This window comes from Grus americana, chromosome 1 (genome assembly GCF_028858705.1).
Source record: "Grus americana isolate bGruAme1 chromosome 1, bGruAme1.mat, whole genome shotgun sequence".
Taxonomy (NCBI): Eukaryota; Metazoa; Chordata; class Aves; order Gruiformes; family Gruidae; genus Grus; species Grus americana.
In genome coordinates this window covers 87422252-87443260 of record NC_072852.1, presented here as the reverse complement: position 1 = coordinate 87443260, position 21009 = coordinate 87422252, and the positions used below count along the sequence as shown (strand labels likewise).

The window sequence follows — 21009 nt, the reverse complement described above, 5'->3', positions numbered from 1 at the left end:
TCCGTTCGGGGAGGACCGGGGCGGGGGCGGGGGGGGGCCCTGCTGCCCGCCGGGAGCACGGCCGTCGCGCCTTGACCCCCGCCGGCGCCGCCAAGGTCAGCGCCCCGGCGCGTCCCCGGTCCCTCGGCGGCCTCTGCCCGGCCGCGGACACTTGAGAGTTTAAAGAGGCTTTTCTTCCCCCGGGGGAAGGGGCAGGAGAAGGAGAAAAGAAGAGAAGGAGAAGGAAGGAGGGGCGGGCGGGGAGAGGCTGGCAGGGCAGGAGCCGGGCGGGGTGCTGGCTCGAACTGGAAAGGAACCGGTCCCAGCCCAGCCGGGGAGGCTGCGGGAGAGCCGGCAGCGCCGGGCGGCAGCGCTCGGGGAGGGCACACCGGCATCGGCACCGGCATCGACATCGGCCCCGGCCCGAGCAGCCGCCGCCCGCCATGGGCACGGAGCCTCGCGTCAGTCCCGCCGCCCCAGGCGGGGGGGGGTCGGGTCGGGGGCGCGGCGGCGGGAGGGACACGGGGGCTGCTCGGGGCGGGAGGGTCTGTCCCCCTGTCACCTGTGGGAGGGGAGGAATGGGGGGAGAAGGGGGGTGCGTGTGCATGGACGGCTGGGGACCTGCAGCCTGGGATGGGGGTCGGGGAGCAGAGGGTGAAAGCACCAAGGTTTTGGGGAGACAGTGATGCAGAGCCAGTTTTTGCAGTGGGCACGCCTTCCCAGAGCCACAGTCTTACAGGGCTCCCCCCTAATTCTCAGTTTGTGCTCTAGGGTGGGTGTGTGAAGGCAGGGAAGATGCCAGAAGGGGAGAAAACGAGGCAATGTAAGCAAGAAGAGGAGCAGCAGCAGAAAGAAGAGGAGCAGGAGGGTCTCATCGAATTCTATGGTTCCTACCAGGAGCTATTCCAGTTCTTTTGCAGCAACACAACCATCCACGGGGCTATCCGCCTGGTGTGCTCCAAAAAGAATAAGATGAAGACAGCCTTCTGGTCCGTTCTCTTCTTTCTCACCTTTGGCTTAATGTACTGGCAGTTTGGGATCCTCTACAGGGAGTACTTCAGCTACCCTGTCAACCTCAACCTCAACCTTAACTCCGACAGGCTGACTTTCCCAGCCGTCACGCTGTGCACCCTCAATCCATACCGGTAAGAAATAGACTTCCAGAGCTGTTGACTGCCTTGACTTTTGCAGGAGTAGGATAAAAGCATGTACTCGTGTTCTCCTCATGGTCCTTGACCATCCCCTTCAGTAGCAGTGCCGGTGGAAAGGACACTTTTTACAGGTCTTTGCAGCTGCAGGGCATTCACAGTAAGGCATGTTAGTTTAGGCAGCTCTTGGTGATGTATGTATGCAGGCTGCACTGTAAACTGCCACAGGGCAAAAGCATACGCGTTTACTTCTCTCCTACAAGGATGGCAGCCTCCAGCAAGGGCTTGGATTTGCAGCTGGCAGCAGGAATGTCCTGAATCACCCCAGCAAACTTTGCCACATGTCTTATTCAGAGCTGTTTATGTACATCCAGCCCTAAACCTGCAGGTTTCTCTCTCCCCCTCATATAGATACAGCGCCATCCGGAAGAAGCTGGATGAGCTGGACCAAATCACCCATCAGACACTGCTAGACCTTTACGACTACAACATGTCTCTGGCACGAAGCGACTGGTCCACGCTGTCCATGCGAAAGCGTAGCTCAAGGAGCCTGCTCCATCATGTCCAGCGCCATCCACTGCGAAGGCAGAAGCGGGATAACTTAGTCAACTTGCCAGAGAACAGTCCCTCGGTGGACAAGAACGACTGGAAAATTGGCTTTGTTCTGGTAAGATCCCTAGATATCCTGTGTCCTACCCACTCCGGTCTCTGCCTAGCTACTTCTGTCTTGTTAGACCCTTGGCCATGCCTTTCCCTACATAGAAGTGTGATTAATCTGCACTGGCTTTTGCTAATGAGAGATAAAGGTCGAGCTGAATCCTTTGCCCAATGCAATCCTGCTCCCCAAGTCCTGTCACTGTCCATGCGGGCCCCAGGAGACTCGTCCGCGTCAGTGCCCCTCTTTTCCTAGGTAGAGCAGGGAAACCTTATCCTTCCTGAAGGCTACATCAACCTTGCAGTTGCCTTTGGAGAGCCATTTATTAACATCAACTGCAGTGTTGCCCAATAACAGCAAAGGGGAAAGTATTGGATGGCTGTGGGCCACCTGAAATGTGGTCATGGTCGCATTTGCTCCTAGGTCGCAGCTTCTTTGCCTGAGGGTATCTGCGTTTGCATTTAAAAAGGCATTGAAGGACTGAAGCTAATCGCTTGCCAGTTAACTGGAGTTCCCACAGGATCATAAACGTTTTTCTGGACACACCCTGAAGGAAGGGCTCCCCACGCAAGAATTTAAAGCTTCTGGTTTTGTACCATGTAGAATTTATGTGCAGCAGATCACCCCGCACACCTCACTGCGACTTGTTGCCTCTTGGGTTTTACTCAGCCTTGCTCATTCACCTGGTGTTTCCTTTCCACCGAGGGTTTGCTTTTCCACAAGCTGCTGACCACCTTTTGGTGGAGCGCAGGAGCCCTGTGGAGCTCTTCCACACCCTCAGGTTCATCTCCTGCCTGTGCTGAGGGAGCATAGCTAATCCACAGGCACAGCCTCACCTCCTGGACAAGATTTTTCTGACACGGCTGGTTTTCTCCTCTTCTTAACAGTGCAGTGAAAACAACAAGGACTGTTTCCATCAGGCGTACTCCTCAGGGGTGGATGCCGTGCGGGAATGGTACAGCTTTCACTATATCAATATCCTGGCGCAGATGCCTGATGCAAAAGCCCTGGATGAGTCTGACTTTGAGAATTTCATCTATGCTTGCCGCTTCAATGAAGCAACATGTGACAAGGCGTAAGTGGTGGAAACCCCTCTGAGTCTTCCTGGCAACACCCGTATTTTGTGCCTGGGTCCAAGGGAATTCAAGAAACCTGCATTAGAGGACCTCTTTCCCAAGGCGTCATCGTTCCTTGTTCGGTTCCCGTTGTCTCAGATGATGTCTCATGAGTCTTTCCTATGGGTTGTGCTCACCAGGGTCACAGTATCTGTGACTGACCTGAAACTATGGACCTCAGAGGATGGTTTCTCCTTTTCCTGGGTTACACACAACTGAAATAGTTACACTGGTAGAAACCCCGGAGTGGGTACAGATGTGCAGCATAGAAGTCTCTTTATTCTGCTCTCTGCAGTGAAGTGGTACATATCAGCCCACATATAGGGGGAGGAAAAGAGGGTTGTTACGAAAAGACAGTAAAAACAATATCCCGCTTTTCTCCTGCCGTTATAGTCAAAACCCCCCAAAGAGGTAGTGAAATGAAACCCACTGGCAAGGGAGGAAAAGGGGTAGGAAGAGCTAAGAGTTTTGTCAACACTAGAAAGATAATACAGTAATCGCTAGTACTGCTAAAGCCCTTTTGGGCTCTCAGGAGTTAGCAGTATGAAATACCTTCTGTGAAAACCTGTCCAGCTCCAGGACATTTTTTACAGCACATTTTAATTGCTTTTCCAGTTCGAGCGAGTTTACATAACAAATACTGCCCATCTGCTGTAAGCCCCTCTCCCTGCAGGTGGAAAACAGGGTTGTTCCTTTCAGAAAGCCCTTCCCCTTGGTCTCACAGCCCTTCTCACCTCATGTGAATGTTTCTGTTCCTGTCTCAGGAATTATACCCACTTCCACCACCCCTTGTATGGGAACTGCTATACCTTTAACGACAACAGCAGCAGCCTGTGGACATCCTCGCTGCCTGGGATCAATAATGGTGGGTGAGAGGCACGCTTTGGTGAGTAAAGAGAACAGCTCAGCTCTGTTTTCCCAGGAGTTACGGGTGTCCTGCTGTGCTTAACGCTGGTCGTGGCAGATTGCAGCCCTGCTCTGTCTTGCCCAAACTGTTTTCACCCGTGTGGAGATGGCTGTCTTACAGACATGGCTGTCCCTTGCTGCTGCCCACTGTTTCTCTTTCTTTCCCATCAGTGCCTGATCCTTGTTTGTTGCTCCCTCTGGACCTGTGCTGGCCCTTCCTGAAGTCCTCAGCTGAGCTCCAGTGCTGTGCTCATGAGAGCCTGGTCTTGACCTCCTCCTTCCCCACTTTTCTGTTTCCAGCATCCAACTTGTTTGTGTTTCTAAACCTCCTGAAACCTCTTTAGGCCCAGTCTTCAGGCTTTTCTTCCATTCAGCTCTGAGTCTCTCCATGAAATCTCTCTCTGTTCCCAGTTCGGCTTCTTCTAAGCCACAAGGAAGAAATCCAGTTTTCTCTGTCTTCTCCCAGAGCCTCCAGCTTTGTCTCTGGCCTCCCCCAGCCACCCTCCATTGCTGCCCAGCTTTGGTGCAGCCCTGGTTGATGTTTCTCTTCCTTTATCTCTTAGTGACCCACTTCTGACTATTCTGCTCTTTCTCCTCTCCTGCATGATGACCAGCCATGATCTCTCTTGTTCTCTGACATTTCCTCAGGTCTCTCTCTGGTGGTGCGCACCGAACAGAATGATTTCATCCCTCTGTTGTCCACGGTGACAGGAGCCAGGGTCATGGTCCATGATCAGAATGAGCCAGCCTTCATGGATGATGGGGGTTTCAATGTGCGTCCGGGTATTGAGACCTCCATCAGCATGAGAAAGGTGAGGAATCAGCAGGGGTAAGAGGTGTGGACGTGAGGTTATGGGGGAGGTTTAACTTGGTGGATAGATACAGATGGGTTGTCATGGACTCAGTGTGCGTTTAAGGGAGGGGATTAATCACATGGAGTGAAGGGAGAGGAAGAAGAGGAGCTTACTGGACTGGAGGAGAAGCATTTGGCTGCAGTTTATCAGTGAACAATGAAATGGAGGAAAGCAGGGGGAGCTGGCATCCAGAGGTAAGCATAAAGAGCAGATACTGTTGGACAAGCAGTAGGTGGCATGGAAGTGTAGAAAGAGGACAGTAAAGTGCCAGTCATTCTGTGTAGTGACTGTTTGATGTTCTAGGAGATGACTGTGCGTCTTGGGGGCAGTTACAGTGATTGCACAGAGGATGGCAGTGACGTGCCAGTACAAAATCTGTACTCATCCCGCTACACGGAACAGGTAATGCATTATCACTGGTCCTGTGCCACCTCGTTCCCCTATTTCCTGAAATGCTTCAGTCTCCTAACAGCCATGCTTATCCATGGGCACTGTTAATAGTATGATGTGATACAGGCTATGGTGGGTTTGGTTCCCTTGTTCAACCTTTTCCACCTCATATGCCTCCAGGTCTGCATTCGCTCCTGCTTTCAGCTCAACATGGTAGAGCGCTGTAGCTGTGCGTATTACTTCTATCCCTTACCTGCTGGAGCAGAGTACTGTGACTACACAAAGCACGTGGCCTGGGGTAAGTGGACAGGAGGAATAGTAAAGTTCATGCCCACTTGAACCTGTTTGGTCCACTCCATGTCCCAGGACATCTCCTCATTGTCTTCAGTGAGGTTCCTGGTACGGGACATCCAAAAGGCACTCTTGTCTCGGATGGTTAGTCCCTCTGAGCTCATGGAAGGAAACTTTCTCTGGATTCCCCTTGCTTTCGCACATCACCTTTTGTATACAGATACCATGAGCTTACCTGGATTTACTTTCTCTGTTGCTCAGGCTACTGCTATTACAAACTTCTGGCTGAATTCAAAGCTGACGTGCTGGGCTGTTTCCACAAATGCCGGAAACCTTGCAAGTAAGTTTGATTGTTGGTCAGACAGACTGGGAACTCTTTATTCCTAGAGGTGTTGAAAAGCATTCATTGACCAGGGCAAAAGCTTGAGTCAGTAGCTGAGCTGCAACCTTAAATGGTATTTCTCCCATCAGGAAGCCAAAATGGCTGGGGAGCATCAGTGTCGGCTTGGGGGTGAGCTCCTGTGCAGAAGCTTGGTTGGAAGTGGGCAGAACTTCAGCATGGGAGGGAGTTCCCTGGTATGCCTGGGGACTGAGAGACCTAGCCTTGTGGCTCCTACGGCTTCAACAGCTAACGTGGCCTCTTGTCTTCCAGAATGACAGAATACCAGTTGTCAGCTGGATACTCCCGCTGGCCTTCTGCTGTCTCAGAGGTAAGGGGATGGTGTCCTGGCTCCCCAGCACTGCTCCGAACTCCCAATTCCTTCCTCAATTGGTACTAAACCTACAGGAGGTGACTGTCATCATGTAATGCTATTTATTGCACTTTCATTTCAGGATTGGGTTTTTTACATGCTTTCACAACAGAACAAATACAATATCACATCCAAGAGGTGAGAGAGTCCCTAAACCAGAAACCATCTCAGTGGAGAGAGAGAGAGTGTGTGTGTGTTTTGGGGGGTCAGAATCAAGATTAAATCACTGATGGTAAGAGATTAGGCATGGGACCCGTGGACTAGACCAGTTGATTTGAGTCAGAGTGGAGATAAACTGAGACTTCAACAAGGACTGGGAATCCAAGTGAACAGTCTGAAAAGGGTCAGCTGCTAGTATGAAAGTAATAAGCCCCAGGAGGCTGCTGTGTGGTCTGGAGTCCTGGTAAATGCTTGTGGAGGAGTGGGAAGGACAGCCATGCAGGAGCTTGTACATAGCTGACACAGGAGGCCACAAATGTTGGCTTTCACAGTGCAGTCTCAGAAGTTCTCAGAAGGAATAAATTCTTTACCTTGAGGGTGATGAGGCACTGGAACAGGTTGCCCAGAGAAGTTATGGATACCCCATCCCTGGAAACATTCATGGCCAGGTTGGATGAGGCTTTGAGCAACCTGGTCTAGTTGAAGATGTTTCTGCTTATTGCAGGAGGGTTGGACTAAATGACTAAAGATTCCTTCCAACCCAAACCATTCTATGATTCTAAGTGCACTGTAAGTACCAAAGATTGTATTTTGTGCAGAATGAGGGAACTGCAGAGATGGGGAAAAGCCTTTGGGTGGTATATGTGGGAGAAGGAAGGGGGGCAGAAGGGAACAGAGAAGACAAACTTGGTGAAGAAATGCAGAGATTGCAAATTTGGGGTTACTGAGCCTCATCTTTCATTTACAGGAATGGAGTTGCCAAAGTGAATATCTTTTTTGAGGAGTGGAACTACAAGACCAATGGGGAATCTCCAGCCTTCACGGTACGCGCTTTACTGCCACATCCTCTCTAGCCACCCATTCCCCCACTATGTCCCACCATCCTAGCAGGCATTCATTCCAGCAGCATTGCTGGCTATTGAGTCTCTTTTCTTGTGGCAGGGTGGGAGGAACCCCCCAGCACCACGGGGGCACTGCTAGTGGGAGCAGGCAGGGAGGCAAAAGGCTGGAACGAGGGCTGTCTTCACTGCCCTTTCGTCATCTCTTGCAGGTAGTCACTCTGCTGTCCCAGCTTGGGAACCAGTGGAGTCTCTGGTTTGGATCCTCTGTCCTGTCTGTGATGGAGCTTGCAGAGCTGATCCTGGATTTCATCGCCATCACCTTTATCTTGGCCTTACGCTGGCTCCGTTCCCGGCAGCAGCTCTCCCCACCGGCACCCCCCCCAAACAGTCACGATAACACTGCTTTCCAAGACGAGGCACCAGCCCTCGGTGCTCCACACCGCTTCACTGTTGAGGCTGTAGTGACCACACTGCCATCCTACAACAGCCTGGAACCACGTGGGCCAAGCAGGGATGGTGAGGTGGGACACGAGTGAGCCAGTGGCTTATTCCACAGTTCAGATGGGTGACAATTGAAGCAGAGGCTGCACGCTTTGGTGGGACCTGCATTTCCTTATTTCTGGGGTGCTCTACCTGGACTGTAGCGGAAGACTGTACTGTGGTTGGCCTGGGTTCATTGCTTTCACTACTGTAGGTGAATTCTTTGGTCTCATAAAATACTACTGCTCTGGGGATCACCAGGGATAAGAGTTCATCTAGTGTACGTATGGGGGAGATGTCCACTTGGTTTCCTTACGCTCCTTGCACGTGCCCACCTCCACGTGCATGCATGCTTTCTTTTCCCTGCAACAAGGATGCTGCCACAGTTCTGGTTTGTTGTTAATTAAAGAGGTTTGGCAGGTATGACTGGCCTCTTCTGTAGTATGACAAGGGACAGGAATGGCATCTCAGCTGGGGTACAAGTCTCTGAACAGGCTGAGCTTTCTCAAGCTTTCCCTCAGGTTAGAAACCGGTTGCACTCTCCTAGTTCTTAATGTCCGGCTTTGATCTGAAGACCAAGCCACCCACCCCCTCATCCCCCCAAGGGGAGGCTACTTGTATAGCCCTGAGAGATGACAGCCACTGACATAATTTCCACGTATATTACGTACACTATTCTGGGGAGGTGGTTGATGCTGCCACTCTCTGGTCAGGACAAAACACCCCTGGCAGAATAAGGTCTCCCTTTTTAAGCTGCCTGTGTGGCACTGGTAGATCTTAGCTGTATAGCAGTCTCCTTCCTTTTGATATACCATACACATGTACATTCAGCCATTTCACCTTATGCCAGTGTTTGGAATAAATTGATCTCTGCATAGGAGCTGTAGAAACAAAGAGGCTATGCACATCTTAAAAAACATCCCAAACAGTATCTCTGCTGCCATGAGATCCTGCAAAAGAGGATTAGAATAGTGCAGGTCATGCAGTTCCTGCTCTGTTCCACTCATCCCTTCTCTGGTTCACCCACAGAGACTCTGCTGAGCATTGTGAAGCAGAAGTGCGGCAGGCTTTAATCTAAGATCCTTTCAGAGAAAGCTTTAGCCTAGTCAAATGGACCGCAAAGGCAATCAAGGCCAGGACAAAGAGTGCCCTCTTTTCAGGAACTGATTTGGGGATCTTCACATAAAGCACAAATCTTACTTCTTGCAGTAAGCTTGCCATACTATTTTTTTACAAATACTCACACTTCTGCTGCAGTGGTGTTTACACAGCATTTTATGTGGTATCAAGAGAGCAAGGGTGATGTCCTTAACAAACAGGATTATCCACTTGACCGGACACAAACACAGATACCAGAATTTAAGCGTATCGTTCAGGCAAAGACCTGTAGTACCATGTACCCAATCACATTGCAAACAGCCTCTTTTGAATTTAAAAACTAGTTAATCATAACAAAAGAAAAACTTCAGATATTTTAAAAATTAAGGTAGATGCGCTGCCCTTGGGAAGATGGAGGATTTTACTGCAGTATATAAACTGTTGCCTAATTCTTCCCTTTGAGATGTTAAACATGTGCTTGTTGTACTGCTCTTGCCTTGATTGCCTAAATGCACTTTTCACCTCCCAGCAGAGAGCAATTTTCTTCCTTCTCACAGACATGAACACCATGTTCTTTATTACACAAATATTCATGCATTTTCAAACTTTATCCCAGTGCTCAGCCAATGACCCTTGTTTGAAAGTGAAGATGACATCTGCTGGGAATAGGAGTGATTATGGGGGTGTCCTTCAGCAAGGGGGGCAGCCTAGCAGGAGGGAGAGCCCTGCAACCACAGGCACTTAAGAGGTGTGGGAACATGTATTCCCCCCGGGAGGACCCCACTGGAAAAAAAAATCAGGACTTCTACAAACATGGGGGGAAAAAAAAAATTGACTTTCTGTGGTGGTGGATTTTAAATTAAGTAGAAGAGAGTAATGAAAGAATGAAATCTCAAAGTTGCCTTAATGAAGGGACTTTGATGTTCCGTAAAAAAACTGCCCAAGAGGCAGAGTTAAAAGCTATGTTTAGTGGCTAAAACAAAAAAGTAACTTTGTTTACAATTAAAACAAGAAAGAAAGGCAAATAGAGGAGGATGCTGCACCCATAGCCCAGTTCTCAGTCATGAATTCAGTACTACCGACTGCCGCCTCAGGTAGTTTCTGGCACACAAACGAGCAAAAAACGTGACGCTGGACACAAAACTGTTTGCTTCGCAAAACCACCTCCAAATCAAGAAAGGAGAAAGAGCAGGTGCAACATCTAAACCAGTCTATGTATATCATAAACATACAGTGATTCATACATTGAGCATGATCTTTCCAGAATATCTGAAGAGGAAGACACGATTCTTCGCATCACACGGTACCTTGTGATAACCATAAAATTGATGTGACCCACTGCATCACGCGTAGTTAAGTGGATAATTAAAGGAAGATTAATCAGAGGCATAACTACTTGAAACATTAAATTCTCTACATCATCATAAAGAAATATAGCTGTAGAAGGTGGTGATGTATTCCCTCAGGGAAGCTCGCACCATGTAAGATGCAAAAAATGGGCTTTCACTGATGAACTTAAAGTAACAGCCCCATTCTGGCTAGCTGTAAATCCAGAGTTAAAAGCCTGTACAAACATGAAGTTGTTACACAAATTGGTAAATAGATTAGCCTTCCCTATCCTGAGGATCAGCACAAAAATTGCCATCTTGGGACAAATCAGGGGATCCTCCCAGGAACATCCCTGTACTTCTTACAGGCTGACAAGACCACAAATTATCAGCTCAATAGATGTATATTGAGCTCAGTCTGGCTGAAAACAAGAGGCAACTCCAACAGTGCTGGAGTGAGAATGTGGGAAATGGAACATTTTACTGTGAAGGTGAAATACTAGAGAAAAGGGGAGAGAGCGTGCATTGAGAGGGATCCATCAGTCAGCAAAAGACAAATTAAAGGCTTGAGCTGAGGGGAATTTGTACAAGAGGAGAAAGTTGAGGGGATGTAAATGCTCAGTAGTCACGTTAGAAGCATAGCGGTTATTTGGATGACATAGAATATGTGCAAGGAGCAACCTTAGGTCATAGGACACTGAAGAAAAACAAGTTGTGTGTTTTTCGACTAGGAGCATCTGTCGTACAGGGCAGGGGGAAGTTAGAGAAGTAGGAATACAAGTGCTGGAAGGGGGAAGGGAGGTGCAGGAGGAGAAAAATAATTTTGTGGGTAAGTTGGAGTATTAGAGTGGCTTGGTTTGCAGGACTAAGCTGCACAGAAGCAGGTAGCTCTATGTGCTTAAGAACAATGATGAGAAAAAGGAAAGTTTATATGACAGGGAAATTAGGGAGAAGAGGGGCGAGTGTTTAGGAGCTTAAAAACAATAGCAGAGGATCTGTGGAAGTGTTTGGTGCTGCTGAAATACAAGGAAAGAGATGCAAGCTCTTTTGGAATGTGGAACAACCCACAGAGACAGGATATAAAGGGCCCAGGTGTCTGTGGGACCACAGCAGTGGCAGACATTCGCAAGTTGATGGAGGGGCGAGAGCATCTGGAAGTCATGCGCTAGCAGAAAAAAAGGGATACAGGCAGTCCAGGAAATGTAGGGACACAGAAGTTTACGAGGGCTCTGACTGTGAGATCAGATGAGTTTGGAGGAGCTGAGAATCTCTAAACAAACTTGGAGTGTAGTGGGACTGGGGGAATGAAAAGGAAGAAAGGGAAAAATAGGCCAGTCCCTCCAGGAAGGAGGAAAACTAAGCACAGGATGGTTAAAAAGGCACAGAACACAAGGACAGAGAGCCACAGGCAGGCGAGCCCTGCTATCCGCTGAAAACATTCCTTAACAGCATGGCAGTCACAATTTGACAGATACCAAAACTAGTTTTTTTCATAAGAATTAAGGTAATACAGGAAATGCATGGAAGTACAACATAAGTGTGTTAGAGAAGCTAGAAAGTGAAAAGAAAAACACTTTGCAAAATAAGCGATACATTTAGAAGAACTAAACTCTGCTTGCTGGAGTACTTAGAGAAGCTGGAAAGATAGGTGCAAGGTTTATCTGCACAGATTGAGGTCAAACCTAGAAGGAATTTGAGGAAAGGGTTACCAGGTTCTTGGGACAGGTTCAATAAAATCTGAGGGGTGATGATGTGCTACATCAAAAAATGAAAAAGGCAGCAGTGCTGTAACCACAGATCAAGAAGATACCAAAGGGATGGCTGTGTTCAGTCTTGCAGTTCTTTATACTTACCAATGGGCAATATTTAAAAGGATGTGAGCACAAGAGAGGAAAGTGCTTTCAACTTCAGAGATTATGGCAAGTTTATTAAAAAAAAAGTACAAGTGCTTTCAGAAAAGAAGCCTGACAGGAGAGAATAGGAAGAGACATTTTGGCCTCTGCAAGATTTGGCAGGTCTATGCACTGAAGGAAAGTATGTTATGGGGCTGTTCATGTTGGAAACCTGGGGAGCAGTTAAGGGTGTTCTGATTAACTATCTCTGGCAAAAAAAAAAAGCATCAAATATCAGTACAGCAGCTCAAGTGCAACTTTATTTTGGCCTGTAAATGGGAAGTTTTGTGAGGCCACCAACTTGCATCTTCCAAGAGGAAGCATTGTGGGAAACCAGGAAGAAACACTGGGCTAAGCTCATGTATCCAACACAGCTGAGTTGCCTATTTTGTAAAACCCTATATACTTATCTGTTACATGTCCTGGAGTAATTATTTACTTAGAGGTCAGAACAAAGATAAAACCTCTGTACTTCCCCATTATTGCCCCTCTGCACCAAGTTAAGGCTTCCAACCCCAATGGATACTCCAGGGCAGGGACCTCTGTCACAGGGAAACTAGGTCTGTTAAACAAGTGTTGATGCTGCAGTCCTGCTCTGAGGAAAAATGCTTTGTGTCTTCCCCACTATCATTTGATTACTCTCCAGCTGAGAGAAGAAACCAATACACCCCCCAACTGATGAGAGCATGCAGCAGCCTTCTTCAATCAGTACACAGAAACCTCAGGAAAGACCAGAACAAGGCCTAGGGCACCTGTAAACATGAAGGTTTAAGGCACATCCATTTAACAGCAGTAGAGTTGAGGCCCCACCAAATCTAGAGGTGTCAGGATGAAGCAGTTAATACAGGAGTTGCATGTTTAAAAGCAGAGCTTGAATTTCTAATTATACTTTTAAAGAACTACTGTTTGCCAAAGCCTTGATCTTACTTTTAGTGCACATTTAACACCATGTTTTGTCCAGGATAACACTCTGCAGCAGCAGCACTGGTGGTTTAAAGGATGGTACCTCAGAAGGCAAGTTCCCAGCAGAGCATGGTACTTTAAACACCTACAGGAGGATTTATGGTTAGACATGCAATTCTTTTTTGCAGACATGCACATGACTCATATGTTGGGCACAACCCTGGGGCAACTTTCAGTAGCTTGTTCAGCCCCTGCTCTGTGCTCCAGAGCAGCTGGCCAGCTTTGGAAAGCAAGCACTCAAGTCCCTGGGTTAGGCTACGGACTTAAGGACTGTGTAGTTAATGGTCTGGAAACACCTGTTTTAAGAAAAAAAAAGGTTTCCTATCCCCCTACATAAACAAGGCTGAGAACTAACAGAGAGACAGCACACAACTTGGCAGGAATTGTAGCATAACGAGTTCATTCAGGTTGTGCAGGCCTGGTCTGTGCTGAAGTTTAGGCTGTACCTGCTCCTCTAACTCACCAGCCAGCCCAGACACCCTCCTTTCCCAGGAAGGCTTTCATCTTTGAAAGAATTAGCCTCACTGCACCACTCCACATTCACCATTGACCATACATTGTTCTGGTATGATTTTGGTGATGTTTAAGATTGGACAAAGATTTGTCATAAGGGAACCGCAAGTCACAAACCTGAAGTTTGTAACAGCAGGGGCAGAGAAGGGCACAAGTACCTCATTATTTTAAAATAAGTCCGCACTGGTCAAAGCTCTGTCATTTCTTTTTAATGAGTTTCAAGTGTACAGTGAAGCAAAAGGGGCCACTTACCTTTATTCCAGACATGCTCCAAGACATGCTGTGAACAGCATCCTACCCTTGGAGGTGTTCGTTTTGGATCATGAACACATGTCCCAACACCAATGGAGAATTGTTTTCTGGGTTTAAGGATCTGAGGATAGGTTGTTGAAATGCAAAAGCAGCATAGCCTGAGGAACTAGAGCTACGAGGAACACACTTTCCCATTCAGGGAACTACCTCCTCATGCATTAGGCAGCGGCTGGACAGAAGTAGACTTGGATCAGGCAGCCTCTTCCCCAGAGCTGCTGATCCATACATCTTGTTCCAGACTTACCATAGAGTCAGTCCAGCACATGGTTCCAGTACAACTGGAACTACCATCATTGCAATGGAAGACTAGCCACTGCTTCAAGGGCCAGAACTTCAGGTGTGCATAGAGTATGGAAGTGACAAAAATAAATGACACTGCAAGAAGAGTTTGGTATCCCAGCCCCTCCCCACCCACTGACAGACCAGACAGACTCAGTAAGGTGGTGAATTGTGTTTCTTAGAGACCATTTAAAGTACATGAGCTGATTACTATAACATGCCAGAGGAGATTACAGTTGTGTTTATAGAGGAAGGAAATAAACTGCACGTGCGTGAGTGGCTGTAATGCTGTGGACAGCAGAGTCCCTTGCTTTTACTTAAGAGGGCCTTGGTGATTTTTTTTTTTTGCCCATGCATAGAGACACAAAGGAGGGGAAAGGGAGCAGAAGAGGCAACATACAACATCTAAGAGAAAGAAATGGAAGAGACAGCCTAGGGGGACCTCAGCCCCCAGAAGAACAGGAGGAATGGGGCACCAAAGGCTTATTTAGAAGACTTCAAGAGAATTGCTGGTCTGGGGGCCTCAAGCTTGTATGCCCACCCCCTAAAATGATAGCAGTAAGTAGTACAAGCAGGCCCTGGCTCCTCTTCAGTAGATGCACTTCTGACCGTCCATCACATCTCAGTTCCACAGGGAATTAGGGAAGTGCTCAGGGGACGAGGGCTGCTTCACTCCAGATCTTCATCTCTGCCCTCACCCAAGGTGAAGGGGGATGGAATTGCAGGGAGATGAACTCAGCGCAAATGAAATGCTGGGGCATGGAAGTGAGCATGCAAAACCTAGCCCCTTCCCAGATGCCCTGTGAGGAGGAACGGAGCCTCCCTGGCACACCCAATAAAACAAAAAGCATCTGCTCCTCCCATCTTTTGTTCTTCACTCCCATCTGGGAACTCATGATGTTCTCCCCTGCCTCCCCACATCATCTTAAGCCTAGACAGATCCCAGGGTATTCTAGAACTGAGGTAGAGCTTCCTAAATTAAAGGAGTACCCTCTTTCCAGTCTAAATTACAGGCTACAGCTCAGCTTGTAAAAAAAGACAAGATGCACATTCCTCAGAAGACTGCAGAATCTGAGGAACAGGGCAGCTCATTTAACCCCAGGTTTGACAACACATTCAAGCAACTGGCAGCTCCTGTTATTTCTGAAGGAGGACAAGGGGATTGCCTACAGAAAGCCATGGCATTCCATGCTGCAAGTTTACTTCCAGCAGAGACCATCTTGGATGTAAATTTAAGAGAACCCATAGCAAGTAGGAGGATTTCAGTTTGATAGGGAAGATCTCTAGAGATCTAAGCTGCCAAACTGGGACATCTGATGTCACTTTGCAATACCGATGCCCAGAGCAACATTTCCCTTTGAATCCCTAGCTAACCATTCCAAGTATTTTCTAACTCCTGCTGAAAATTAGGACTTTGTGGTAGCAGAAACAGAACAGGTATTCCTAATCAGAAAGCTGTGTGGCTCACTCAGTCTCGTCTGGAATACCTCCAGTCTCCTTCACCTCCATCTGCTATGTAGTGGACTTCCTTTGACATTCAACCCAGCAACACAAAAGCCAAACATCCATTCCCACTCCTACTCTGCCACTACCCCAAAGTCTTCCAGAAAGCTACAAGACAGCAGAAAGCCCCAGGGTCCTGGCTTGTGTCTGCATAGATGAAAGGAACATTTGACACCCCCCACCAGACTCCTTACTGTTTTTCTTTTGTTCCTTCTGGCAGGAGATTTTACTCCCACATATGCCTTCTAGATAGTAACAAAACTCCTTTCACTTAACTGTGTTTAGTCTGTTGCACTTGACTGAGGTAATCATGTAGGCTCTCCTTTATAATAACTGAAATGGCCATGTTCAGACAGCAAGTCATCTGAAAATAAGGACAGGCAGAATAAATCATTTCTTTAAGTGCTCATCTCTCCATGGCTAGAGAAATCTAGATGACTATATCTAGCTCAGTCAGATGGCTCACAGTCACTGACCAACACAAACTAGCCTTTATTTCAGAAGCTCAATGAAAAGCTTAAGTCATGCTGCCACTCTTTTTAGGCAGAATACTAAAGAATCTCACATGCTGAAGTCCTTCATCCCCAAAGGCACTGCGTTAAGGCATTCTTATTTTGCTAGAGTCCACACAGGCACTATTTGACAAGCTCACACCCAAAAATAAACCACAAAAATTCCCTGCAGAAGAGCAGGAGCATTAGCTACCCACTCCTCCTATACTTCCCTTTCCTCTACACTCAGATGACCCTCCCTAAAGCTGCAGCAGCTGTTGAAGAGTCTAACCATGTTCAATAGAGCGCTTCAGAGTCCTATACAGAAGACAAATTAAAACCGATAAGGAAATCAATGAAGAAGCTAGGTGGAGGGGAAAGGAAGGGAAGATTCAAGGGCAAGAAGAGACAGGCAAGGGGACAGGGGACAGTAGGCTGCAGACTGAAGGAGCTACATTCAAGTAAAAAAGTAGACTGGAGACAAAGCAATAGGAAAAAAAAAGGAAAGAACAAAAGGGCAAGTTACACCAAAGGTCCCCCAGAGACTTCCAAATCCCCCACCAGGGAAAGGGCTCGCCAACCCACCCACTCCAGGGTAAACACCCCTCATACTTACAGGTTTACCTGACCTGGCAGACAGAATTTCCCATTTCTACAATGATGGCCACCCCCAATTCCTTCTGTTACTGTGTAAAGTATACCATTTCCACAGTAAGCGTGGGAGTTCAATCACCACCTCCCTTCCCCAAGGACTGAAGTTAACATTTATGCAATCAAGACCCTCCAGATCTCAAACTAAAAAGGAAGAGTTTCAAGTACTCTAGAATTGTTACTTCTTCACCTTTGATCCTGGGCTTCTCGGTACTTACTTACAATCACCACCACCACAATGGCACAAATCACTCCCATCATGATCATCATCTGGAGAGAGAAAAATTGTCAAAGAGTAATACTCAGAACATATGGATAAGTTCACATCTTCCCTGACAGCCAGGGAAGATAAGCCAGACCATGAAGGTATGATAGCCAAGACCTCAAAGTCCTTCCACAGTGAAAGAATTCTAAACATTTAAAATAGTTATTAAGCCCCAACCATCCTCTCAAAGCCCTGCAGGAGAGGACTAGCCTAATTTCCTTCTGATGAAGGAGCTCACGGCACTAGGAAACTCACCTTGCAGTTCTTCCACCAGTACTTCCTTTTGAGTTTTGCTGCGCTACTTTCAAATTGTGAGGCACCGGCCTGAAGTGCATCTGCCCGGTCATCTAGCTCTGACAGTTTCTGGTCTCGTTCCAGCACCTTGTCTACATTTACACGCATTATATCAACCACCTGCAGAAGGAAGAATAGTAGCAGCAGTTACATTGGTAACAAGAGCTGAAAAAAGAAGAGCAGCAACTTGGCCAATAAGTAACCCTGAGATACTAACAAGCAAAAGCCCCAAACAAGGCAAAAAGGTCAGGATATGAAACAGCTTTCAAGTCGTTGCCTACTTTGAAGTGGGGAAAGAATCCTAGGCACCCTGCTAAAGCATCAGTTCAAGTACACTTAAACCAGGTCCTCAGCCCCACATTATCACCTGTTTTTAAAAGCTCCTCAAATCCAGCAAGCCTAAGCCACCCCCGTTATGAGCATAATCATATGCTCACTCCTTGGTAACTGCAAGATAACTTAAGAGCTACATGTTGCTGCCCCAGTGAGGCATGAAGTCGTTACTGCATGACAGCAGCCACGCTACAGACGCTGACCCTGGAAAGTCAAGCAAGGTTCCCCGCACATCACACATTGATCCTGCACACAGACTGTTCCCCTGAAGCAGCAGGCAGGGATTAAGAGCTGTTCTGGATGCTGCTGCATAGCTTTATTTCCATAACAGATGCATAATACACAATGCAAGGTACCAAAAATCTAACAGGCCTGCTCCTTAGAAGTCATAGCTGAAATTAAGAAGCTTTTAAACATAAAGCAATTGCATCTCTGCTCCAGCCTCTTTATAGGTCTGCCATCATACTTTGATTATTGAGTATTTTCTGGCATTGGCATGACGAGAGCATCCACCCCCTCAACAACAGATGCCTGTCAAGAACATCGCTGCTGCAGAGCAGTGGGAGAAGAGTCCAGGCAGCCTACGGGAAGCCAGCGCAGCTGGCACAGCTACTAACCTCCTCCACTTGTGCCTGCGTCTGCTGCAGCCGGCGGTTACTGCTCAGATTGGGGGGTGGCCCAGGGGGCCCCCCACCAGGGGCTCCCCCTTCGGGGGCCCCAGGAGCAGGTTGCTGAGCTGGGTCAGACCTAAGGAAATGCACATATGGGCAAAGAGAAAACCCAGTCAGCCGCTCGAGAGAGGATCCCCCCCCCAAATCCACCTGAACCCCAGTGTCCCCAGGCTGGGGCAGTACCGGCAGCAGCCCTGAGGGCCTGCGCCCTCCCTGGGTCCCTCCGGACCAGGAGCAAGCAAGCTTGGAGCAAGGGTTGGCCCAGGAGGGCAGCGGGGAGAGCCAGCCCCGGGCGGGGGGAGGGGGCTTGCGGGTGCGTCCGTGCCCGGCGCTGCGGCCTCCCGGGGACCGGGGAGGGGGGTGACAGCCGCGTGGCCGCGCGGAGGTGACCGGGAGGCGGCCCGCAGCGTGCCGCAAGGGCCAGGAGGAGGGAGGGGGACGGGGCCACGCCGACAGGGAGGCATCGCGGGAGCGCCCCGGGGAGGAGACGGAAGCCCCCGGGCGGCTGGGCGCAGCGGTGGCCGCCGGCCAGGTTGGCGCCGGCTGGGAGGGGGCGCGGCGGCTCGGAGCCCCGCGCATCACCGGTGGGGCATGGCCCACGCATGCACACCCACCCACACCCCCTCTCCACGCGGCGGGCCCTCGGTGGGCGCCGGGCGGGGCGGCGGGACTGCTCAGGGCGCGGGGGGGCGGTGCGGGCAGCCCAGCCTCCGGCTGCTGCAATGCGCCACTCGGCCCCACCGCCGGCCAGGGCGCGGGCTCCACGCTGGCCCGTTCCCTCCCGCTCCACCCGCCCCCACACCGCGCCCGCCGCAGGCCACCCGCCCAGGATCGGGCGGCCAACTCACATCGCCGAGCCGGACCAGGACCCCTGAGCACGCTGCAACAGACAGCTCAGCGCCAGCACCCCCCAGCTACACGCCGACACAGCAGCCGGCGGGGCCCCGAACTTATAGGAGATGGGACCCCGCCCCTAGGGCCGACAGCAAATCAGAAGTAGACGTAGGAAGGACTCTCCAGGAACAGCAAATCAGCACCGCCTTTGGGTTCCTCCTCAGCCAATCAGCGCTCCTCAGCCCTGCCGGAGCGAGGCGCTCCGTGAAGACGGCAGTGTAGCCGAGCCCCGCCCCCTTCCTCTCTCCGGACTTCCGAGGGGACAAACCCCGCCCCGCTGTGGCTCGCCCTTGGGACCACCCAATGGGAGCAGAGCCCGCCCCCCCAGCGTGCGCGAGCCGCGCGCCGCCCCGCCCCTGCGGAGGGGCCGGTGAGTAGCGGGGCGGGGGGCAGCCGCGGCGTTCCTCCGGGCACGACGGCTTCGCGCTGCGGCCCCTCCCGCGGCCTGGCGCTGGACTCGCTGGTCCCCGCCGTCCCTGAGTGAGGCCCTGCCGCCGCGCTCCGTTTGGGTCACGCAGGGCCTGAACACGGTTACCTGCCCCGTCCAGTTTTCCCCTCCAAGCCCCGCCCGTGCTGGTGCCATTACAGGCGGGGGCTACGGAATGGCCTCCGCAACTCCCACGTCGGTAGCGTGTTTGTTGGCTCCGGTTAAGCCGCTGTCCCTACAATTAAGATATGGTGTTTCTGGCCCACTTCCACCATACAGCTGGGCATAAAAGAGAGCATGGACGAGTCCCTGTAGCGGCTGCATTCGAGCCTCTGCTGCAGGAAATTAGGCTCCAGCAGCAGCCCCAAGAACAGCTACATGGTTGGGGTTTTCCCCTCTATAAAGATTTCGAGAAGCCTGCTGGATCAGAAAGGAGGATTTCTTCAATTCGGGACAGAAAGGGAAGCAGGAACATACTGGAACAAGAAGTCCCTCCGTACAGCACTTGGTGCGGTAAGTAGGGTGGCAAGTGGCTGGTTCACACCTACATTGAACTTCAGCTTCCTTTCATAAGGTGATACAGGCCATTAATAAAAGTTTTTAGTGGCAAATGTGATAGATTAGTAGATACACAAAATAGAAATGTTCTAAATTATAGCCTGGGAGCCAAAAGACTGTGGCTACAAGGAAGGTGAAGACTTAAGACAGGGTTGTGACTAGAGACAGATGATTTGCAAATAGGACTACTGAGAGTTAAGGTGCAGCCTAGCACTAGCCTCAGTGGAACCTAAGGTTTTTAAGCTGTGCCTTCGGACAAGCTGTGAACGGACAAGTTGCAGATAAAGCTTCTGTAGCTTGGCAACCTTCCCACCACAGTTTGAGGACCCTTCCACTAACCATTGCAAATAACAGAAGATGGAGCTTGTGGAACTACTGGCCCACAGAGCCCTTGCCAAGTTGGTGGTTAGAGCTGGCAAAGGGTTCAAGATGCTTTTCTCTGACACTTTTCCAGTTTCTGACATACTTTCAGCCAAGGATTTACTACCCCTGTGGTTTACGTATGTAATAACCCCCAGCTGCTCTCTTCCAGGTGCTGGCTCAATCTCCACTTGAATCTGTGCACATTTCCTGAATCCGCACCACCTTTTGGCAAGAGTCCCACAGGTCTGCTGCCTACTCATGAGAAGATGCAGTTCAGCTGCTTGAACAGAGACTTTGGCTTCACCTTCCTGAGGCTCAGACCTAAAGGAAGTTCTTTTCATTCCCTGCCGTTTCCAACCAAGTGCTTTTAAAGACAGAGTAGCATTGCTCTGTAAACAAGATACATCAAGTCAGCAGGTAACTCCCCAGTTACCCAGCAGCAGAATTAACAGCTAAAGGAGAGAAGCATTTGCCTGCTTGTCTTACAGATTTTTCTGAAATATATAATGGTCTTTGTGATGCTGGACTAGAGGGATGCCAACTTTGACTTACTGTAACTTCTCCTCTAAAGGAACCAATAATAATTATGGAAAACTAGAAGCT

At 49.4% G+C, this 21009-nt stretch overlaps 2 protein-coding genes across 4 annotated transcripts; one reads left to right on the top strand and one right to left on the bottom strand.

The window, feature by feature from the left end:
• The first annotated feature begins 33 nt into the window (after positions 1-33).
• SCNN1A (sodium channel epithelial 1 subunit alpha) lies at positions 34-7994 on the top strand. Of its 2 annotated transcripts, none has more exons than XM_054818662.1 (13): positions 34-95; positions 751-1124; positions 1539-1794; positions 2670-2857; positions 3662-3762; positions 4452-4615; positions 4961-5059; positions 5228-5345; positions 5600-5678; positions 5991-6048; positions 6173-6228; positions 6998-7073; positions 7301-7994. In XM_054818662.1, exons 2-13 carry the CDS (start codon positions 775-777, stop codon positions 7625-7627), a joined length of 1872 nt encoding a protein of 623 aa, XP_054674637.1. In that variant the 5' UTR covers positions 34-95; positions 751-774; the 3' UTR covers positions 7628-7994. The 2 variants fall into 2 exon arrangements, with proteins under 2 accessions (XP_054674637.1, XP_054674630.1); XM_054818655.1 differs by having other exon boundaries at positions 74-440.
• Positions 7995-14113: 6119 nt separating this feature from the next.
• On the bottom strand, positions 14114-19144 carry VAMP1 (vesicle associated membrane protein 1). 2 transcript variants are annotated; one of them, XM_054818722.1, is made up of 5 exons: positions 19013-19144; positions 18111-18240; positions 17122-17280; positions 16820-16871; positions 14114-16424 (listed from the first exon to the last, which is right to left on the bottom strand). In XM_054818722.1, coding segments are annotated over exons 1-5 (360 nt in total). In that variant the 5' UTR covers positions 19015-19144; the 3' UTR covers positions 14114-16407. The 2 variants fall into 2 exon arrangements, with proteins under 2 accessions (XP_054674697.1, XP_054674688.1); XM_054818713.1 differs by having other exon boundaries at positions 14114-16871.
• Positions 19145-21009: the final 1865 nt, after the last annotated feature.

Excerpts from the sequence above, each read along its gene's own strand:
- SCNN1A (XM_054818655.1), top strand. Across the intron at positions 5,060-5,227 it reads CATCCCGCTACACGGAACAG|GTCTGCATTCGCTCCTGCTT; the intron begins GTAATGCATTAT and ends ATATGCCTCCAG. Across the intron at positions 5,346-5,599 it reads CACAAAGCACGTGGCCTGGG|GCTACTGCTATTACAAACTT; the intron begins GTAAGTGGACAG and ends TCTGTTGCTCAG.
- VAMP1 (XM_054818713.1), bottom strand. Across the intron at positions 17,281-18,110 it reads CGCAGGCACAAGTGGAGGAG|GTGGTTGATATAATGCGTGT; the intron begins GTTAGTAGCTGT and ends TTCCTTCTGCAG. Across the intron at positions 16,872-17,121 it reads ACTGGTGGAAGAACTGCAAG|ATGATGATCATGATGGGAGT; the intron begins GTGAGTTTCCTA and ends TTCTCTCTCCAG.